This window comes from Dipodomys spectabilis, unplaced genomic scaffold, assembly GCF_019054845.1.
Source record: "Dipodomys spectabilis isolate Male_0828 unplaced genomic scaffold, ASM1905484v1 ptg000145l, whole genome shotgun sequence".
Taxonomy (NCBI): Eukaryota; Metazoa; Chordata; class Mammalia; order Rodentia; family Heteromyidae; genus Dipodomys; species Dipodomys spectabilis.
This window is the reverse complement of record NW_024870822.1, coordinates 25286648-25310133: the sequence shown is the minus strand read 5'-3', so window position 1 is coordinate 25310133 and position 23486 is coordinate 25286648. Positions and strand designations below refer to the sequence as shown.

Below are 23486 nucleotides of genomic sequence, written 5' to 3'. Positions count from 1 at the left end.
TACAAACAAGAACACACTAAAGCTACCAGCACAACTATGTTTATTGCAGCATTATTTACCATAGCTAACATATGGAACCAACCCAGATGCCCCTCAGTAGATGAATGGATCAAGAAAATGTGGTATATATACACAATGGAATTCTATGCCTCCATCAGAAAGAATGACATTGCCCCATTTGTTAAGAAATGGAAAGGCCTGGCAAAATTTATATTTAGTGAAGTAAGCTAGGCCCAAAGAACCATAGGTCCCATGGTTTCCCTTATTTGCAATATCTAGTATACGTCTGAGTCAAGCAGAAAAAGTAAGATAAGGTAATGTTAAGGAAATGAACACTAAGATATGTATTCAAATGTTTTTATTTTCTTTCATGTGATTGTTTCTAACGCATTTATAAGATTATTTCTTTGTTGCTTTGTATGTCCCTCCCCCACAGTATAACCCCTGCCTTTACTGTATTTGATGTCGGTATAATTGGTGGAGGGGAAGGGGAAAAACAAATCATTTAACTAGGGATACAGGTGAACCCATTGCAACAATGAGATGCACAAGTCGTTATGTCGAAAACGAAATTTACAACTTTGTGGGGTAGGCAGAGCAGGGAGGATTGGGGGGCAGAGGGGGAGAAGATGGGAAGGGATGGGAAGAGGAAACAAAAAAGAAGGCTACAATGCTTGATGAGAAATGTACTCATTATCTTGCCCATGTAATTGTAATCCTCTGTACAGTATTTTCACAATTTAAAAAAAAAAAAAAAAAGACCTAGGCTGAGGGAATGAGAAGCTTACCCCAACTGTCATTTTTGTACTACCCATTAAAGTCTCCACTTTAATGCTTCCCACTCCCCACTCCACCCAGTCGCTGGAATGTTAAACCTTCTGGGAAGCCATCTGCAACCTTGCAGACCACATGGCAGCACTCCCATATGTGGAAAGAGTTAAGAACCCTGAAGATAACTCCACATAATGAAGGCTGGAATTCTGTGCACACACTGGACTTTCAAATGGACTGTTCTAGAAGGACATCTGAGACTTGCATGTCAGGACAGACCCGACTTTCTATGACTCAGGCAGTGACATGTACTACACAACCAAGAAGATGGACATTAGTGGAAAGAACAGAACTCGCTTACTTACAAGAATGGATAATATGAACCTAAATTCTCTACTAATTCCCCTGCTAATTCCTTTAAAATACATATATTTCATCAGATTAAAAAAATAATAAAACAGGCAGACTTTGTGTTTCCAAAATGCCGGCAGCGATAGATGTGGACACCCCAAGTGGCACCAGCAGCGGCACAGGCAAGAGGCGCTTTGAAGTAACAACGTGGAATGCAGTAACCAGGTGGGCCTGGGATATTGTGGTAAATAACTGTGCCATCTGCAGGAAACGTATTATAGATCTTTCAGGCCTTTCAATTCCATTGAATCTCTTGCTGGCTAAAAACACAGCAGTTGTGCCTTTTGGACAACAGAGAGTGGGAATTCCAAAAGTATGGCCACTAGAAAAAGGATTCTTCCATCAAGCTTAACTGTTTTGTTATTCATTTAGTGACTAACCTCTCTTTACATAATTATGCATTAGCTGGAACACTGTCTTTTCTCCTTTGTCTTTTCATTTTGCAGTGATTCTGCATTCTGTGTCCACTAAAATCCAGTTGGATTCTAAAAATAAATAAATAAATAAATGTTTGATGTTGCCTTGTATGAATTAAAAGCAAGGTTATAAGGTTAGGATGAGGAAAATATAATAAAAGAGTTTTATATTTTCAATAGATTAGCATATACTGAATTCTAGATAAAATGTGATATTTAATAGCATATACTATTTAAATCAATTGGTTTAAAAATATTGTAAAGACTTATGACTACAATGTTAATGGAAAAAAACAATACAAAAGAAGGAAAAATCACAAATGAATCAAGGGAAAGAAAAAATAAGAAAAAAAGTGCTATTAAAGAGCATCCACATGGTAAACTATTCAATTATTTTCATATTTGCTTGGAGAAACCTTAGAGAATTTCACCTTTACCATCTTTATTCAAGGTTATAATGAAGTCTCAAGTATTGAATAAGGTCATGAAAGCTAATATAAAATGATGCAAAATCAGAGATATAACAATAAATAAAACCCTACATTTCTTCACAATGTTCCTCCAGTAAATTCTAAGAAATGTATAAAGCGTATACTTTATGCATCTAGAAAGATAACAGGACACTGGGCACTGCAAATGATTCACTATGTTCAGTTCTACTTTAGGGTGATGTTTCTGAATTTGGTATTTGGAAAAGTATGACATCATTGTTGATTCTATTGCACCTGTAGAATGCCAAGCCAAAAGGAAATCAAATTTCAAAGGCTTCTTTTCTTTGAAGGACCAGCATATTCTTTTATACTTCTTAGACTCCAATATAAAGGATGAATCCATCAAAGCAATGGAAACAATGAACTTCCTGATTTTTCTGCCAGAATACTGAGAGGGATGACCTTGAAGTCCAGTTTCTTCATAAGTGTCTTTATCCAGGGATAAAATCAACTTTCCATTGGGTAGCAGACCAACAGTATCTTCATCAATATGTATATTGAACGTCAATGCATAGCAGGAACTTTTCCTTATAAAAGTGTTGATGAATTCATGTGTAATTAATTCATGAAGAGGTAAAATCTTCAGAGTAATAGGGTCGAGTTTCCATGACCAGGTTTTCAGTTCTTTTGGTAGTATCCCACATTCTGGGATGAGAAATGACACCTGGTAATTGTGATAGTGGGCTTCCACTATATGCCTGTGGCAAGACTTGTGGTGGCTGAAGTTGGATTTCTCACAGACTAGCAAGTGCCGGGCACCTCTCAAAGCGTTCACAGCATGGCCATAGTCTCCACTACCAAATGAGTACATTTCTTATCCAGCATTTCAACCACTTCCTTTGTTTTTCCCCTACCGTCCCTTCCCTCCCCACCTCCCCAACTCCCCTCTTCCTACCCACAAATTGTAAAGTACATTTGCAACATAGTGTCTTATACATCTCATTGTTACCATAGGTTAACCTGTATGCTTATATCAGCATTTTGCTGTTTCTTTTCCTTATTTCATTTTTTTTTCATGGAAACCTCTGTCTTTGATTCTGGTACCTTCCATTTTATATATACATTTATCTGATTTGGGAAGGAAAGGAAAATAACAAAATGAGAAAAGAAATACAAAGGATAATCCATGGCAAAAATGATATTCACAAGACACCTTGTTGGAAATGAACTTTTCAACTTGGGGGGGGGGGCAGGCGTAGGGAGAGGGAAGGGATAGTGGGAAAACAACAAATGAGTGGGTAACAATCAACAAGAAATGGACCTCAGTCATGTAACCATAACCCCTCTGTGCAGCATCTCTCCAATAAAATAACATTTTTAAAACAGAATACAACGGTCCACATAAAACACAAAAAAAGGAACAAAGAGGAATGAAGAAAGCTTACAACACACTTGGAAGAACATTAAAAGGAAAAGTATCTGTGTCACTATAGCTCAGCAGGGAGAATGTTTTAATCAGTGTGTTAAAGATCCCCTTCTTACTCCCTCATCATTTCAACCACCTCCCAAAATCACAGAAAGAATTGAAATTAAGTAATTTTATGACCATAAAATCAAGGAGCTTATCATCCAAACTAACACATTCCAGTAAACACTTTTTTGGGTGTGAAAACTTTGAAATAATTTTTAGCAAATTTTGTTTTCCAACAAGAGTTCATATTCTTAATCATAAACTCAGTGAGATTTCATAACATCACATCAAACCTCTTAGTTGGTACATGATCTCAAAATGAACTATGCTTACTAAAAATAGCCCAATAGGTAATTATATATCAATGATTTCAGGACCATTTCAGAATGTCAGTTTACTTTTAGGTATAGCTATTATTTCTATAATGAAGATTACAAAATACCAAGCCTAACTAAGAAAACACTTTCCTCCAAAGCTCTCTCTTCAGAGCCCCCTTGATCTCATTATTCCTGAGACTGTAGATGAGGGGGTTCAACATGGGGATCACCACCATGTAGAACACAGATATCACCTTGTTCTGGTCAGTGGAGTAGCTAGATTTGGGCATCAGATAAATAAACATAACTGTCCCATAGTACAGAGAAACTGCAGTGAGGTGCGAGGTGCAGGTGGAGAAGGCCTTCTGGCGGCCCTCAGTGGAGTGCATCTTCAGGATGGTGATGAGGATGTAGATGTAGGAGACAGCTATGACAATCACTGTGATCACAAGGATGGAGGCAGCAGTAAATGTGGAAAGAAGTATGAGGGCACTATCTTCAGAACAAGCAATTTCACGCAGAGGAGCAAAATCACAGAAGAAATGATTAACTATGTTTGACCCACAGAACACTAGAGAAAAGAAAGAAAGAGCAAAGGATGAAGCATTAAAACAACCACCTATGAAAGCTACTATAAGTAACTGGAAACAAACTTGTGTGGACATTTTGGTTGAATACAGTAGTGGGTTGCAGATGGCCACAAACCGATCGTAGGCCATGGCAGCCAGAAGACAGCACTCAACTGCCCCAAAGAGAAAAGCTGTACACATCTGGATGGCACATCCATGGTAGGAGATCATATTTTTGTCCACCAGAAAGTTAACTAACATGTTGGGTGTGACAGAAGATGAAAACACCATATCCACAAAAGCTAAATGGCTGAGGAAAAAGTACATGGGGTGGTGGAGCTGAGTGGAGACTCTGATTAGAAGGATTGTGCAGAGATTTCCAGCTATGGTCACCAGGTAGATGCACAGGATGATGATGAAGAGGATGACTCGAAGGACTGGGTCACGTGTTAAGCCCAGTAGAATGAACTCTGTCACTGTGGTGTGGTTCCCATCCACCAGGGAATCCATCAGACAATAGGGCTGCTCCCAGGACAAATCTAGGAAGAATAGATTATATGAAAAATTTATAAACATATTGGTTTCATTTATCTTAGTGCATACTGAATGTCATCATAATCATATTCAAGTACCAGTACACATATGCATTGGAAGAGGATACCATCTATAATTTTAAAATTGATTTTAGCAAAACCACCCTCAAATTTCTATCTTATCTTCTTTCTTTCCCTTGATATTTGCATTTTCTTAAATCTATAAAATGTATGATTTTAAAGGAAAATAAAAATTCAAAATAACTAAACAAATCCACAAGGAAGACTGAGTACAGTGATAGGAAAGAACATAAATAGGTTATTGTATGACAAGCTCAGATAGCAGTTGAGATATAGTTATAGTTGGTAAATATACATACATATAAATACATATATGCTGGCTAAATGAATATGCAGCTAAGAATTACATACCTATCGAAGTATGTGTTATGCATATAGTGTATTACATGTTACAAAAATGATATTTTGCATAGGTATGTGAGTCCTGGGCAATGTCTCAGAGCCTTCAAGTGCTCTATCAATTAAGCCACAGCTCTACTTCCAGCTCTTTGGTGCATTAGTGGGGACAATAATCTCATGGACTTTGCTGCTTGGACTGACTGTGAATCTTGAGCCTCAGATCTCAGCCTCCTGAGTAGCTAGGATTACAGGCCTGAGCCACTGTCACCCAGCTAATATTATGTTCTCTATCATGTAGAATTGAGTTAGAAGTGTTTAGAGAAGACTATGTAACTTGCTTATAATTACACAGGAAGTTACATACTCAAACTATTTACTTATACAAACTATTAATATAGTTTGTATTTGGATAATTGCCAGTTACAAATATATAACTTTCTTTGTTACTATACAATAATAAAATTAAATTATAGTAAGCACCAAGTCCAATACACCCAGCAATGAATGTAAAACAGATTTCTGTAATCTTCTTAATGCTAAAGTGTGATAGAGTTGCCCAGGTTGTTTTACATTTGAAGATAACCATCAGTTAAATAAAACTCTTTTTTAGGAGTCATACAAAATTTCTGATACCAGATATATGTTTTATATTAGTGATATAAAGGAGGTTACTTATTATTTCACCAACTGTTCAAGTTTATTGGATACTTTTATATATTTGAAACAATAATGTTTTAGCAAATACATTGAATTGCTAATGCAAACACTGTACAAAAAAAATCCCTTAATATCAACCAATATAAAGCATGTTCATTCATATGAAACAAATAAATTTCTACTGTAACAATTATTTTCACTAGAAATTTTAACATGAAGTAAACTCACTTTGAAAATGATATATATTTGTATAAAGAACAAACTAAAAAATTGAAAAAAGATCTCTGAGATTTTGTCTATATTGATCCTAAACTCTAAAACTGCAGAATGTATATACTAAACTTTCTGTCCACCATGTTGACCCTTAAAAACTCAGATGTATAAAAACGTAAGTGTTTCAGAAAAGATTTGTATAACTTTACATGTAAACCTCCAAATTCATTTTAAGTATCAACACAATCCTAAGCATCTCAAAGCTAGCATTTTCTCAGAGTGTAACTTTGGGTAATGCTGAGATCATGTGAGTTTCTGTCTTATAGATAAGTAAGTGAGACTCAAGAGGCAAAAATCTTAACGCAAACCAAACTCCTACCTCTTGGAATGAGAACACATTCAGCTTTGAGTAGAAGCACAAAGTCACAGTGATCATATACCTTGAAATATGTTTCCTGTTCTCCTTTGGGTCTAATTCCCCAGTGAAGCTGGAGATTCAAGTATGAATGCAAAAGCATCATGGAGCAGTTCAGGTTCTTCAGTGAATCATAACAAAAGTGATCATCCAAGATGCTACCAATTCTCTGGTGGTCAATTTATTCATTCCTATCTTGTTCTTCATGCATAGACTTACTACCTTCGTTTGACATTTACTAGGGAGTATAACTAGATGCCCTGAAAGAGTGATAAGAATCATAAATATCTTTTTTTTATTTTTTATTTATTTTTTATTGTGAAAATACTGTACAGAGGGGTTACACTTATATGGGCAAGATAATGACTACATTTCTTTTTTAAATTTTATTTATTTTTTTTGTGAACATACTGTACAGAGGGGTTACAATTACATGGGCAGGATAATGTGTACATTTCTTATTAAGCATTGCAGCCTCCTCTTTTGTTTACCCTTCACATCCCTTCCCAGACTCCCCCCCAACCCCCCCACCCAATCCTCCCTCCCTCCGCCCCCCCACACCAACTTTGTAAAGCTCCTTTTCGACATGACAACCTGTACTTCTCCTTGTTGTAAAAGGTCTACCTGTATCCTTAAACGACTTTTTTTTCCCTATCTCCTCCACAAGTTATATTGACATCAAATATAGTGAAAGCAGGGGTTATACTGTGGGGGAGGGACATACAAAGCAACAAAGAAATAATCTTATAAATGCGTTAGAAACACATGCATGAAAGAAAAAAAACATTAAAATACATATCTAAGGGTTCATTTTCCTGACATCACATTATCTGACCTTTTCCACTTGACTCATACATATACTAGATATTGCAAATAAGGGAAACCATGGGACCTATGTTTCTTTGGGCTTGGCTTACTTCACTTAATATAATTTTTTCCAAGTTTTTCCATTTCCTAACAAATGGGGCGATGTCATTCTTTCTGATGGAGACATAGAATTCCATTGTGTATATATACCACATTTTCCTGATCCATTCATCTACTGAGGGGCATCTGGGTTGGTTCCAGATCTTAGCTATGGTAAATAATGCTGCAATAAACATAGTTGTGCTGGTGGCTTTAGTGTGGTCTTGTTTGTAAACATTTGGGTAAATGCCCAAAATTGGGATTGCTGGGTCATAGGGGAACCCTATGTGAAGTCTTTTGAGGAACCTCTATAGTGCTTTCCAAAGTGGTTGAACAAGTTTACATTCCCACCAACAATGAAGTAAGGTTCCCTTCTGTCCACATCCCCTCCAGAATCTGTTGTTGTTAGAGTTCTTGATTTTTGCCATCCTAACTGGAGTGAGGTGATATCTCAATGTTGTTTTGATTTGAATTTCTTTTATGGCTAGGGATGTTGAACATTTCTTCATGTGTCTATTGGCCATCCTTCTTTCTTCTTCAGAGAAGTTTCTCTTTAAGTCTTTAGCCCACTTATTTATTGGGCAGTTGTTTCTTTGAGGATTTGTTGTTGGGGGATTTAATTTTTTGAGTTCCAAGTATATTTTAGATATGAGACCCTTGTCCGTTGTATGGCTAGTGAAGATCTTCTCCCAATCTGTGGGCTTCCTATTGATCTTGCTAGCTATGTCCTTTGCCATGCAGGAGCTCTGCAGCTTCATGCAATCCCATTTGTCCAACCTTTCTTGGATTTGTTGTGTTTCTGGGTCTCTATTCAGAAAATTTCGGCCTGAGCCAAGGAGACCTAGGGTTTCTCCTACTCCATCCTATAATGTTTTCAGAGTGTCTGCTTTGACTTCGACGTCTTTGATCCATTTGGAGTTGATTCTGGTGCAGGGTGATAGATAAGGATCTAGCTTTAGTTTTCTACAAGTGGTTAACCAATTTTGCCAGCACCATTTAGTGAAGAGGCTTCTTTCTTCCATTCTATTGTTTTAGCTCCCTTATCGAAGATTAGATGGCTATAGGTCTGTAGGTTCATTTCTGGGTTTTCAATTCTATTCCATTGGTCCTGAGGTCTGTTCTTATGCCAATACCAAGCTGTTTTGATTACTATGGCATTATAGTAGAGTTTGAAATTTGGTATTGATATTCCTCCAGCAGTATTCTTTCTGTTTATAATCGTTTTTGCGATTCGGGGTCTTTTAGTGTTCCATATGAATTTGAGGATTGCCTCTTCTATTTCCTTGAAGAATGAGGTTGGAATTTTGATAGGTATCGCGTTGAATTTGTAGATAGCCTTGGGAAGTATTGCCATTTTCAAGATTTTAATCTTTCCAATCCAGGAGCATGGGAGGTTTTGCCATTTTCTAAGTTCTGTTTTGATTTCCTTTTTCAAGATTTTAAAGTTTTAATCATAGAGGTCCTTCACTTCTTTGGTTAAGTTAATTCCTCGGTATTTTATTTTTTGTGGAGCTATTATGAATGGAGTTGCTTTCCTAATTTCAGCCACACTTTTCTCATTGTTGGCATACAGAAAAGCCATTGATTTTGGGGGGTTAATTTTATACCCTGCTACTTTGCCAAAGTTTTGACTCAGCTTGAGTAATTTGGGAGCGGAGTTTATGGGATTCTTTAAATACAAGATCATGTCATCTGCAAAGAGGGAGAGTTTTATTTCTTCTTTCCCTATTTGGATCCTCTTCATGTCTGCATCTTGTCTTATTGCTGTAGCTAGGCATTCTAATACTAGATTGAAGAGAAGTGGAGAGAGTGGACATCCTTGTCTTGTTCCTGATTTAAGAGGAAATGGCTTTAGTTTTTCACCATTGAGTATAATGCTGGCTGTAGGTTTGTCATATACAGCCTTTATTGTATTGAGGAATGTTCCATGGATTCCTAATTTTTCCAAAACCTTCATCATAAAGAGGTGTTGGATCTTGTCGAATGCTTTTTCTGCATCTATTGAGATAACCATGTGGTTCTTATTCTTACTCCTGTTGATGTGGTGAATAATATTAATTGATTTGCGTATATTGAACTAGCTTTGCATCCCTGAAATGAATCCTGTTTGATCGTAGTGTATGATTTTTTGGATGAATTGTTGAAGTTGATTGGCCAAAATTTTGTTGAGAAGTTTTACATCAATGTTCATCAAAGAAATGGGTCTATAGTTCTCTTTCTTTGATGAGTCCCTGCCTGGTTTTGGGATGAGGGTTATGATGGCTTCATAGAATGTGTTCAGTAGTGAATTTTCTCTTTCAATTTCATTGAAGAGTTGGAGGAGTATTGGTGTGAGCTCTGCTTTGAAGGCCTTGTAAAATTCCGCTGTAAAACCATCTGGTCCTGGACTTTTCTTAGCTGGGAGGTCTCTTATTGCTGTTTCTATTTCAATGCTTGATATGGGCCTGTTAAGCTGGTTTAACTCATCTTGGTTTAGTTTTGGCATGTCAATATTTGCTAGGCAAAGGTCCATTTCTGTCAAGTTCTCAAACTTATTAGCATAAAGTTTTGAGAAGTATTCCCTTATAATGTTCTGAATCTTGGTTGTTTCCGTGGTGATGTTTCCATTCTAATATCTGAGTTTATTTATTTGGGTGTGTTCTCTTCTTTTTCTGATAAGATTTGCTAAGGGTCTGTCAATTTTGTTAATTTTTTCGAAGAACCAACTCTTTGTTTTGTTGATTCTTTCTATAGTTTTTTTGGATTCTAATTCATTTAATTCTGATTTAATTTTAATTATTTCTTTCCGTCTACTGGACTGGGGTTTATCTTGCTGCTCTTTTTCAAGGAGGTTTAGATGTGTCATTAAATTGTTGTTTTCAGATCTCTCCAATTTGTTGATGTAGGAGCTCAGAGCTATAAACTTGCCTCTGAGTACTGTCTTTGCTGTGTCCCAGAGGAGCTGGTAATTTGTGTCTTCATTTTTGTTGAATAGCATGAACATTTGAATTTCCTTTCTAATCTCTTCCATGACCCACTCGTGATTCAGCAGTGTGTTGTTCAGCCTCCATGTGATACCGGACTTTCTTTGGTGGCTTTTGGTGTTGAGTTCTAATTTTATTCCCTTGTGGTCAGAGAGAATGCAAGGTATAACTTCAATGTTTCTGAATTTGGACAAGTTTGCTTTGTGGCCTAAAATGTGGTCTATTTTAGAAAATGTTCCATTTGCTGCTGAGAAAAACGTGGATTCTGATGCTGCTGGGTGAAATGTTCGATAGATATCTGTTAAATCTAGTTGATCTATGCAGCTGTTTAGATCTGCAGTTTCTCTGTTGAGTTTTTGCCGAATTGATCTATCTAGTGGGGGGAGTGGTATGTTAAAATCCCCAACAATTAATGTCTTTGGATCTATACGGGATTTGAGGGAAAGTAGTGTTTCTTGGATAAATTTGGATATTCCACTGTTTGGCGAATAGATATTTAGAGTTGTAATATCCTCCTGAAGGAGAGATCCCTTAATTAGTATGTAGCGACCTTCTTTATCCCTTCTCACGAATTTTAATTTGAAGTCTATTTTATCTGATATTAGGATTGCAACTCCCGTCTGTTTATGGGGTCTGTTTGCTTGGTAGATTTTGTTCCAGCCTTTAACATTGAAAATGTGTTTGTTTTTATGGGCAAGATGTGACTCCTGAAGGCAGCAGATAGAAGGGTCTTGTTTTTTAATCCAACTAGATAGTCTATGTCGCTTAATTGGAGAGTTCAGTCCGTTAACGTTAAGAGATAGGACTGAGAGGTATTTGGGAGTTCCTGCCATGTTATCCACCTTCTTGGGGGCTGCAAAAACTGGGTTCTTCCTATGGTTCTTGGATTCTCAGTTTGGGTGCAGTTTCTTGGCCTTTATTGTGGTCTTGTTGGTTTTCTATGTGTAGGACATCTTTAAGAATCTTTTGTAGGGCTGGTTTGGTGGAGATGTATTGTTTCAATTTTTCTTTGCTATGGAAGGTTTTTATTTGGCCTTCAGTTATGAAGGAGAGTTTAGCTGGGTACAGTATTCTTGGTTGATAGTTGTTTCTTTTTAGGGCATGGCATACATCATTCCAGGCTCTTCTTGCTTTGATTGTCTCTGCTGAGAAATCTGAGGTGATTCTAATTGGTTTTCCTTTGTAGGTGATTAATCTTTTCTCCTTGACAGCTTTAAGGATCTTTTCCTTGGTCTGAGTTGATCCTGTGTGGATTATAATGTGACGGTGGGATGTCCTATTCTGGTCTGGTCTGTTTGGAGTTCTAAAAGCTTCTTGTATCTGAATAGGCCTATCTTTTTGCATGCTTGGGAAGTTCTCTGCTAGGATCCTGTTAAACAAATTTCCTAGGCCATTAACTTCTGTTTCTAGGTGCTCCTCTACACCCATTATCCTTAGATTAGGCCTTCTGATGGTGTCTTCCAAGTGTTGGATAGACCTATCATATTTCTTGGACTTGTCTTGGATGGTTGTATGTTCTTTCTCTATAATATCTAGGCTGTGTTCAATCCCTGAGATTCGATCTTCTGCATGGTCTAACCTGCTGTCAAGACTTTCTACTTTGTTTTTTATCTCTTTTCCTTCTAATTGGTCAGCTTTGATGGCTTCAAATACTTTGTTGAAGCTTTGTTTTAGATCTTGTATGAGCTTCTTTACTTTCTTAATTTGGTTGTCAGTGTTTATTCTCAAATCACTTAGTTGATTGGTTATGGTTTCCTTGGACTCCCATTTCTTCTGTTGGTTTCCATTCAGCATTCCCTTTGTGGTCTCCCTGACTTCCTTCAGCTCTTTGCTAATGGATTCCATGAATGCCTTTAGTGATCTTTGTGTATTCTCTTCCTGCTCTCTCAATTCCTGTATTACTCTTTGATTAGCTTCCTCCTGTTTGTGGGATTCCTGTAGTTCTCTTTGAGTGTTCTCAACCTGCTCACGCCATTCCTGCGTTTCTCTTTGAGTATTCTCAAGCTGCTCACGCAAATCCTGTATCAGTTTTTGAGTAGCTTCCTCACGCTTATGATATTCCTGTATAAAATTTGGATTGCCTCCTCTCTCTCCCTATCATGCTCATACAGAGTCCTTTGTATGTTTTCAATCTTTTCATTTATCATGTTTGCCAGCAGTGTTTGTAGAGTTATTTGGGAACTCTCCTCTGGATTATTCATTTTCTGTTCTGTCCCCTGATTGTCAAGATTGGGAATTGAGATACCCGGATTTGCCATTTTTCTTGTGTTTTTCTGGCTTACTTTGCCCATTTGAGATGAAAATAGCACCAGTTTTGTGCTAGAACACTATCTTAAGGCAAGCATCAACCAAAGTCTGAATTTGCACAGTCAATAGTCTACAGATACAATATAGTTCAACAGATACATCTATTCAACATCAAACAACTATATGTTAATTGGCTACGAACTACAAAGAAGAATTTGGAAAACCAGAAATTATTAGGGTTAGGGAGAGATGTGGGTAAAAAATAGGAATAGATTGATGTGGGGAGGCACAGGGAGAGTTACCTAAGTCCTTATCTCAAAGCAGGAAATAGGTTGGGTAGGATGAAAGTAAAGAGAGAGAGAAAAAGAAGAAAGGGAAAGGGAAAAGAAAAGAGACCAGAAAAAATAGAAAAGTAAAAATTAATAATATTATGCAGATCGAAAACAATCTATTTAGAGAAGAACGTGAATATATTGAGAGAGGGGGAGGGATATAAAGGAGGTGTGAAAAACTTAAAAATGCTTAAAATATTATATACGTATAAAGAGGTAGTACTGCTAATAAGGAATTTAAGTCTCAGAGGTTTTGAATTGAGTAATAAATTTGTGGATTAAGTGTGTACACAATGGGGGTTAGGGTCTAATAGTCAACTACGGTTTATCTGAGTATTGCAGGACAAGAGTTAAGTCACATAAAGAAGAACGAAAGAGAGGAAAAGGTTAACAGGATAAGAAAGGAAGAAAAAAAGAAGAAGTTCAGTGGAGCTAAACAAAAAACAAAAAGATAATTAAAAAAGAAAAAAAAAAGAAAGAAAAACGCACATTCACGTATCCCTAAAATAAAAACTATAAGAGGAAAAAAAAGTTACTGGAAAACAATTTTTTTTCAAAAAAGGCAAAAATTAAAGATTAAAAAAAGTTTTAGAGAAGAAAAAAAAATTTTCTATATAAGGTACCAAAAGAAGAAGAAGAAGAAGTAAGTTCTTTGATTTTTTTGGGATGGGTGGGAAAAATCCTGTATCTCCCTTGTGTCCATAACCAGCCTCTTGTTGGACTCTCTGGTCGGCTTGTGGTCCTGTGGCTTGGTTGGTTTCTTAAGTCAGTTTGTTCAAACAAGCAGAAAAATGCTCTGCTTTACCCAGGATTTTGCAATCCTCCTCCCAGGCTAGTTCAATGGGAGGCAGATCTGCTTTGAGAATCACAAAAGAGGGGGATGCAGTGATGAGGCTAGGTTCTGGGTAGAGTTGAGGCCTTTCAACAAACAGTAGCTTTTCCCCGGGGGCTAGTTTGTGAAAAATTCACAGAGCCCAGACTGGAGCCATTCTCAGGGTTTCTGTTTACTGAATTTCAATTGATTGTCGAGGCTGCTAGAGGGAGGGGCAGCCTCTGGCTCTGATTACCCAGTGAAGAAAGCCACTCCTAGGGCTGGCGCCCGAGCTGGGTGACTTTTCCCTGGGTGGAGCTGAGTCTGGCAGGTCAGGCCACTGTTAAGTTCTTGTGACCTGCTAAATGACTCGTTTTATTCCAAGGCTTGAGTTGGAGCTAGCAGCTCGGCCGAGCTTTGTCGGTATCCAAGATGGAGATCTCTGGTACTGGGGGGGGATGGGGGGGGCCTTCCCTCCTCTGCTCCCTGAGAAGGAGTGAGGACCTTGGGCTTCTACTCACGCCGATTCTTGGTTCCTGGGTCGTCTCTGGTCTGTGAACTGCAGGATGAAGATGTCCGCTCCTTGTCGGTTCTTGCTGGTGTTGAGTAGAATCTGCTTGCCCGCTGTGTCTGGCTCCTTACCCGGACTCTCTGTGGCTCAGCTATGGCGCCTGCAATCGCCGCCGCCACCGTGGCTGCCGCCGCGGCGGCGGCTGGCAAGAGCTCAGATGTGTCTCCTTGCCTGGATTTTCCCTCTCTGGCCTGACTCTCTGTCCTGTGATGGCACACCTGGTGTGATTCTCTGGCTTAGGACTGTTCACCGGAACTCTAAAACTGCTTTCAATGCGAGAACTTGTTTAGACTCCAGCTTCTCCTCCACCATCTTCCCTGAACTCCTGACTACATTTCTTATCAAGCATTGTAGCCTCCTCCTTTGTTTCCTCTTCCCATCCCTTCCCAGCCTCCCACCAAAGTTGTAAGTTCGTTTTCGACATGACAACTTGTACTTCTCATTGTTGCAATGGGTCCACCTATATCCTTATTTAAAAGACTTGTTTTTCCCCTTCCTCTCCACAAATTATACCGACATCAAATACAGTGAAAGCAGGGGTTATACTGTGGGGGGAGGGACATACAAAGCAACAAAGAAATAATCTTATAAATGCGTTAGAAATAAATACAGGAAAGAAAAAAAACATTTGAATACATATCTTAGGATTCATTTTCCTAACATCACCTTATCTGACCTTTTCTGCTTGACTCATACATATACTAGATATTGCAAATAAGGGAAACCATGGGACCTATGCTTCTTTGGGCTTGGCTTACTTCACTTAATATATTTTTTTCCAAGCCTTTCCATTTCCTCACAAATGGGGCAATGTCATTCTGTCTGATGGACGCATAGATTTCCATTGTGTATAAATCCACATTTTCTTGATCCATTCATCAAGTGAGGAGCATCTGGGTTGGTTCCATATCTTAGCTATTGTAAATAATGCTGCAATAAACATAATTGTGCTGGTAGCTTTAGTGTGGTCTTGTTTGTAAACATTTGGGTAAATGCCCAAAAGTGGGATTGCTGGGTCATAGGGGAGCTCTATGTGGAGTCTTTTGAGGAACCTCCATACTACTATCCAAAGTGGTTGAACAAGTTTACACTCCCACCAACAATGAAGTAAGGTTCCCTTCTGTCCACATCCCCTCCAGCATCTGTTGTTATTAGAGTTCTTGATTATAGCCATTCTAACTGGGGTGAAGTGGTACCTTAATATTGTTTGGATTTGCATTTCTTTTATGGCTAGGGAGGTTGAGCATTTCTTCATGTGTCTATTGGCCATCCTTCTTTCTTCTTCAGAGAAGTTTCTCTTTAAGTCTTTAGCCCACTTATTTATTGGGCAGTTGTTTCTTTGAGAATTTGTTGTTGGGGGATTTAATTTTTTGAGTTCCAAGTATATTTTAGATATGAGACCCTTGTCTGTTGTATGGCTAGTGAAGATCTTCTCTCAATCTGTGGGCTTTCTATTGATCTTGCTAGCTATGTCCTTTGCCATGCAGAAGCTCTGCAGCTTCATGCAATCCCATTTGTCCAACCTTTCTTGGATTTGTTGTGTTTCTGGGTCTCTATTCAGAAAATTTCGGCCTGAGCCAAGGAGACCTAGGGTTTCTCCTATTCCATCCTGTAATGTTTTCAGAGTGTCTGCTTTGACTTCGACGTCTTTGATCCATTTGGAGTTGATTCTGGTGCAGGGTGATAGATAAGGATCTAGCTTTAGTTTTCTACAAGTAGTTAATCAATTTTGCCAGCACCATTTACTGAAGAGTCTGTCTTTCTTGCATTCTATATTTTTAGTTCCCTTATCGAAGATTAGATGGCTATAGGTCTCTAGGTTCATTTCTGGTTTTCCAAAGAATCATAAATATCTTGATTGGTTTGATGAAGAAATAGTGTTAAACATCCAGTACAAAATCTAGCATTAGCTATAAACATTCCATATGTTTGTTCATGAGCCACTTGATTTCCTGTTTCTTTTTCTCACAGTATTCCAAAAGACATTCTTAGTGGCAGTCACTATGGGGCATGGTGACAACTTTTAAACCTCCAAATCCTGTGTACAGAATAGTAAGAAACTCCCAATTATTATGTATCTGATACTAATAGTTGGCTTCAACCATTCTTTTCCTCTTTAATTTAATTAATATTATCATCTATAATAACTAACTTAAAAGTCTCCTAAACTTAAAGTCTCACTAGTTTGGTTGTTGTTGTTGTTTCCCATGTGTGTTATCTTGTTTTGTTTGTCTGGCTATACTTTTCACTGTGTTCCATGGGAACAGATAAAGTTTGGGTTATGTAGTTGTATACTGATTTCACCCTGAGATAATCAAGTTTCCTGACCTTCCTCCATGCAACCTCATGGCTTACAATTTTCAGACACAAATTGTTCACCTTAGCTTTAATATGTCCTTCTTGCCAAGTGTTTTAGATTGGTATCAGTAAAACATGCTGTGGTACGTGTGAGGTAGAACTCTATGTAAAACTCTGTTGTGAATAACAAAAAGGCTCAAGAAGCTCTGTAAAGTTAATAAATATGTGCACAATTTAAAGCAGGCTATATGCCTTCCAGATAAGAAAGTGTCAGACCATTAGCACATAAGTATTGCTTTATTGAGTACGAGGATTATGGGAGAACACAAATCTTCAACATGAAGACTGATTGACCCTTGTTCTCTTACTGCTCCTCATCATAGAATCTAAATTCCTGGAGCCCCATTTTGATTCTGTGGGTTTATAATGACTATAATCACAAGAACCAGTATTCCTTCAGAGCTTGCATTATATCAACTCCTATGCTAAGTATTTTACCCAGCAAGTAAGTTGTTTTATTATCTTCGTTTTTCTGAGGAAAGGACAGAGCTTAGAGATTCCAAAAGACTTAGGCTGAGGGAATGAGAAGCCTCCCCACAACTGTCATTTTTGTACTACCCATTAAAGTCTCCACTTTAATGCTTCTCCCTTCTCCACTCCACCCAGTTGCTGGAATGTTAAACCTTCTGGGAAGCCATCAGCAACCTTGCAGACCACATGGCAGCACTCCCATATGTGGAAGGAGTTAAGAACCCTGAAGACAACTCCAAATAATGAAGGCTGGAATTCTGTGCACACACTGAACTTTCAAATGGACTGTTCTAGAAGGACATCTGAGACTTGCATGTCAGGACAGACCCGACTTTCTATGACTCAGGCAGTGACATGTACTACACAACCAAGAAGATGGACATTAGTGGAAAGAACAGAACTCTCTTACTTACAATGGATAATATGAACCTAAATTCTCTACTAATTTCCCTGATAATTCCTTTAAAATACATACATTTCATCAGATTAAAAAAATAATAAAACAGATAGACCATGTGTTTCCAAAATGCCGACAGCAATAGATGTGGACACCCCAAGTGGCACCAGCAGCGGCACAGGCAAGAGGCGCTTTGAAGTAACAACGTGGAATGCAGTAACCTGGTGGGCCTGGGATATTATGGTAGATAACTGTGCCATCTGCAGGAACCATATTATGGATCTTTCATGCCTTTCACTTCCATTGCATCTGTCCTTGGCTCAAAACACAGCAGGTGTGCCTTTTGGACAACAGAGAGTGGGAATTCCAAAAGTATGGCCACTAGAAAAAGGATTCTTCCATCAAACTTTACTGTTTTGTTATTCATTTAGTGACTAACCCCTCTTTACTTAATTATGCATTAGCTGGAATGCTGTCTTTTCTCCTTTGTCTTTTCATTTTGCAGTGATTCTGCATTCTGTGTCAACTAAAATCCAGTTGGATTCTAAAAACAAACAAATAAATAAATAAATGTTTGATGTTGCCTTGTATGACATAAAAGCAAGGTAGGATGAGGAAAATATTATACAAGAGCTTTATATTTTCTGCAGATTAGTGTATACCTAATTCTAGATAAAATGTGACATTTAGTAGCAAAAAATAATTAAATCAATTGGTTTAAAAATATTGTAAAGACATGATTAAAATGTTAATGGAAAAAACAGACTACAAAAGAAGGGAAAAATCACAAATGAATCAAGGAAAAGAAAAAAAAAGTGCTATTAAAGACCACCCACATGGTAAACTATTCAATTATTTTCATATTTGCTTGGAGAAACCTTAGAGAATTTCACCTTCACCATCTTCATTCAAGGCTATAATGAAGTCTCAAGTATTGAATAAGGTCATGAAAGCCAATATAAAATGATGTAAAATCAGAGATATAACAATAAATAAAACTACATTTCTTCACAATGTTCCTCCAGTAAATTCTAAGAAATGTATAAAGCATATACTTTATGCATCTAGAAAGATAACAGGACAAAAGTTGAATATATGTTTATATACTGATAAATATTAAAAGATTAAAAGTGCAATTACAGTGTAATAAAATGTATTTAAAATGTGTCAAAGAGCTCTTCTCTTTCTCTCTTTTTCTCCTCTTCCATCTCCTCTGTCTCCAAATGCCTCCATCACTTGCAGGTCCACAGTGTACTCTCCCCCCCAGTACACTCTTTTTCTGTCTGAAAAAAATTATGTCAAAATATTTGGGAGTACATTTATGAATAGCAGTAAAATTTAAATATTAAATTAAGGGCAGGAGTGGAGGATGTGGGGGAGGGAAGGGATAGTAGGGAAAAAAAAACAAAGAAGTGGGTGACAATGTTCAACAAGAAATGTAGTCATTACCCTACTCATGTAACTGTAATCACTCTCTACAGCATCTTTACAATAAAATCAAATTTTAAAAAAGATAAATAAAAACGACTTAAGTAGAAAGAGGTACTATATTCAATATCATATTCATTTACTGAAAAACCCCACTACAATTAAAGTAAAAATTCCATTCCCCAAAAATTGATTCACAGATTCAGAGCACTATGGATCCAAATTCTACAAGGAATGATAACAATAATCTGATGGTGAAATGAATACAGCCAAAGGTTAGTAAATGTTCTGTTACTGTGAAAAATAAAAGTAGCTGACATATCAAATTCAATGCAGAAAAGGTTTACTCAGGCTCACAAGTTTGAAAATTTCACTAAGTAATGAGATGGCTCCATGACTGAGGCTTTTGGTGACATATCATGCTCACACACACAGTAGAATAAAACCATTCACATCATGGTCAGAAAACAAAAGAGAGAAGTCAAAGAGGTTGGAGTACCTTCCCCAGTGAGCTAAGCTTCACTAGGCTCAACCTCTGGATGTTTCTACCATCTCCTAATAGCACAGTACTAGGGACCAATGCTGCAACAAATATCCACCTTGGGCAATATTGAAGAGCCATACCATAACAAGGTCTAAACTCACGAAGAGATGCCATAGAAAAAAACTTTTTCAGTGATTGAACACAATTTTGTTCAATGTGACACAATTTATGTGCCTCACTGTACATATATTTTACTTTGAAAAAGTAAGCTACTCAAAAATTTAACCCCAATGTTTACTGAAAAATCATCACATTCACTAATGCTGCCTTGGTGGATAGATTTCAAAACAGATAGGATGACATTGACCAAGACATATTGAATTTATGGACTGCTTTGTTGAATGGCAACTCTGTTGCATGATAAAAGACATCCTTATAATTAAAGACAATGAAGATGTTGATGGTGATGATGATATTGATGATGATAACCAGATACTCATCTTCCTTTTAGTATGACAGCCATGTCATTGCTATAAGAAACTCTATGAAGTAATATCTCATTAAGAAAATATTTTTCTACCAAGATCTCTTTTCAGAACACCTTTAATCTCATTATTTCTGAGTCTGTAGATGGATTTAAGCATGGGGATCACCACAGTGTAGAGCACAGATATCACCTTGCTCTGGTCAGTGGCATAGCTGGACTTGGGCATCATATATGAATGTAACTGTCCCATAGTACAGAGTGACTGCAGTGAGGTGGGAGGTGCAAGTGGAGAAGGCCTTGTGGCCGCCCTCAGTGGAGCACATCTTCAGGATGGTGATGAGGATGTAGATGTAGCTGATGGCTGTGATAATCACTGTGGACACAATGACAGAACCAGCAGTAAATGAGGGAACAATTGTGAACATGATGTCTGCTGAACAGGATACATCAACTAAGGGAACAAAATCACATAAGAAATGATTGACTCTATTGAGCCCACAGAAAAGTAAACCAAAGAAGGAAAGGGTAAAGGAGGACTCATTCAGAAAACCTCCTATGAAAGCTACTGCAATTAACTGCACACAAACTCATGTAGATGTTTTGGTTGAATGCAGCAGTGGATTGCAGATGCCCACAAAGTCATCATAGGCCATGGGAGCTAAAATAAAGCATTCAAATGTCCCAAGAAACAAGTTGAACCAAGCTGAAAACCACACACAAGGTGTGGAGCATCATTAAGTTGTGCTGTAGATATAAGGCAATCCAAATTCAACATCTAAACCCTCAAATTCTCAAGTGGCCAATTTATCCTTTTGTTCTCTTCTAGGTGTTTATGCTACATCTATATTCTAAATTTACCAAACTTTCTTAAAAATAAATGTTAACCAGACTTGCTATTAGATAAATGTTAGTTCCGTGGTTACTGTGGATCTTGCCATTATAAAGACAGCACTAAATTTCATGTATAAATTGCTAACATGAGTTCTAACCATTCAATGTGTTTATTGCTAAATATTATGTACTGACATCCATAACACATACTAATCAGTACTGTCAGGGAACATGGTACTTGTAAAGCTACCTTTTAAATAACCAAAATTGTAAAAATAAATAAAACATGTACATTTTCATAGTAGAAAGAAACATGTCAAAAGCTGTACAATGAAAGAAAAATTAGAAAGATGTTTAGATGAGTTCCAGAAGAGAAACAGTGTTAAAAAGTACATGGATTGTGACAGAACACCAGAATCTTCAGCCACAAGATGCAGACATGCTCTGATTTTTCAAAACCCCACTTTAAAATCTCCTCTCTAAACCCCTGAGACCCATTCTTAAGGGAGAAAGTTTATCAACACTACAATACGAAAATCAACATCCTTCCAAGTTCAATCTATGAGCTTAACAAGTATGCTTAGCACTTAACACATTTTAAATCCTTGGCAATTTTATGAGGTAGTTCCATTTAGTATCCTTGTTCACAGATGAGAGAACTGAGACCAAAGGTTTCAAGCAATTTGTACTAAAGGATTTCAATTCCCAATGTCAGTTTCCTGTTTCCAGTACTGTTCACTAACGTCTCCTCTCCTTGTCTGAAACTTTCTGCCTTAGGGGAAGCCATCAGCAGCCTCTCAAACCATATGCAACAGTTGCAGTCCCCAAACATTATCCCAAATAGTGGAGGCTTAAATTCAATTCATACACACCATTCCCTTGACTATGAAACAGATTATTCTAAAAGACCATCTCACACATACTAGAACAATCCAGTACATGTTACTCCACTACTAACCTGATTATGCAGTCAAGAAGGTAAACATTAGGAAAGAACAGTAATCTCTAATTCTAGTCTCTAACTGAAAGGGTAGAATATCTAAAATGGAAGATACCTGCTTAATGTAAACATAACATTAAATTCAAGACCCTAACCAAATAAAATAGTACTACTCCTTTTGGTGATTTCATATAAATGTAAGACATATGACAATGCCTCATAAGATAGCATGAGAAAATATATAAACAGTCTCAGAATCTTCACATTTTCTGTAAATTACTACATTACTAATGTTAGGTGTGATGGACTTTTAAGAAGAAATAGTAGAGCAAAAATATAAAAAGTAATGCAAAGATATGTGTCTGAAGTGCCAGGTAAGAATGAGAGAGGAGGACAAGACAGGGAGAGACATAGCATAAAGAAGTGGGATTGGCCCAGACTCCACTCCCAAATTACTCAAGCTGATTCAAAACTTGGGCAAAGTAGCAGGGTATAAAATTAACCCTCAAAATCCAATGGCTTTTCTGTATGCCAACAATGAGAAAAGTGTGGCTGAAATTAGGAAAGCAACTCCATTCATAATAGCCCCCAAAAAAATAAAATACCGAGGAATTAACTTAACCAAAGAAGCAAAGGTCCTCTATGATGAAAACTTTAAACACTTGAAAAAGGAAATCAAAACAGAACATAGAATGTGGCAAAAAAAAAAACTCCCATGCTCCTGGATTGGAAAGATTAAAATCGTGAAAATGGCAATACTTCCCAAGGCTATCTACAAATTCAATGTGATACCTATCAATATTCCAACCTCATTATTCAAGGAAATAGAAGAGGCAATCCAAAATTTCATATGAAACAATAAAAGACCCCGAATAGCAAAAATGATCCTCAACAGAAAGAACAGTGTTGGAGGAATACCAATACCAAATTTCAAACTCACTACTGCAAAGCCATAGTAATCAAAACAGCTTGATACTGGCACAAGAACAGACCTCAGGACCAATGGAATAGAATTGAAAACCCAGAAATGAACCTACAGACCTATAAGGGAGCTTAAAAAAAATAGAATGGAAGAAAGACAGCCTCTTCAGTAAATGGTGCTGGCAAAACTGGTTAACTACTTGCAGAAAACTAAAGCTAGATCCTTATATATCACCCTGCACCAGAATCAACTCTAAATGGATCAAAGACCTCGGAATCAAAGCAGACACTCTGAAAACATTATAGGATGGAATAGGAGAAACCCTAGGTCCCCTTGGCATAGGCCAAAATTTTCTTAATACTCAGAAACAACAAATCAAAGAAAGGTTGGACAAATGGGATTGTATGAAGCTTCAGAGCTTCCGCATGGCAAAGGACATAGCTAGCAAGATCAATAGAAAGCCCATGAATTTGGAGAAGATCTTCACTAGCCATACAATGGACAAGGGCCCTATATCTAAAATATACCTGGAACTCAAAAAATTAAATCCCCAAACAACAAATCCTCAAAGAAACAACTGCCCAATAAATAAGTGGGCTAAAGACTTAAAGAGAAACTTCTCTGAAGAAGAAAGAAGGATGGCCAATAGACACATGAAGAAATGTTCAACATCCCTAGCCATAAAAGAAATGCAAATCAAAACAACATTGAGAT

General features: G+C 37.4%; 2 protein-coding genes and 3 pseudogenes across 2 annotated transcripts; 2 read left to right on the top strand and 3 right to left on the bottom strand.

Annotated features, from left to right (window-relative positions):
* Nucleotides 1-1237: 1237 nt before the first annotated feature.
* LOC122117694 lies at nucleotides 1238-1599 on the top strand (annotated as a pseudogene).
* LOC122117892 (ribonuclease P protein subunit p40-like) lies at nucleotides 1577-2900 on the bottom strand. Its single transcript, XM_042691764.1, has 3 exons — nucleotides 2450-2900; nucleotides 2194-2323; nucleotides 1577-1667 (listed from the first exon to the last, which is right to left on the bottom strand). The coding sequence occupies exons 1-3, from the start codon at nucleotides 2898-2900 to the stop codon at nucleotides 1577-1579; spliced, it is 672 nt and encodes a 223-aa protein (XP_042547698.1).
* A 1051-nt stretch (nucleotides 2901-3951) lies between these two features.
* LOC122117747 (olfactory receptor 478-like) lies at nucleotides 3952-4900 on the bottom strand. The gene has a single exon (XM_042691549.1). It carries the CDS (start codon nucleotides 4894-4896, stop codon nucleotides 3952-3954), a length of 945 nt encoding a protein of 314 aa, XP_042547483.1. The 5' UTR covers nucleotides 4897-4900.
* A 12897-nt stretch (nucleotides 4901-17797) lies between these two features.
* On the top strand, nucleotides 17798-18138 carry LOC122117805 (annotated as a pseudogene).
* A 2014-nt stretch (nucleotides 18139-20152) lies between these two features.
* LOC122117891 lies at nucleotides 20153-21742 on the bottom strand (annotated as a pseudogene).
* Nucleotides 21743-23486: the final 1744 nt, after the last annotated feature.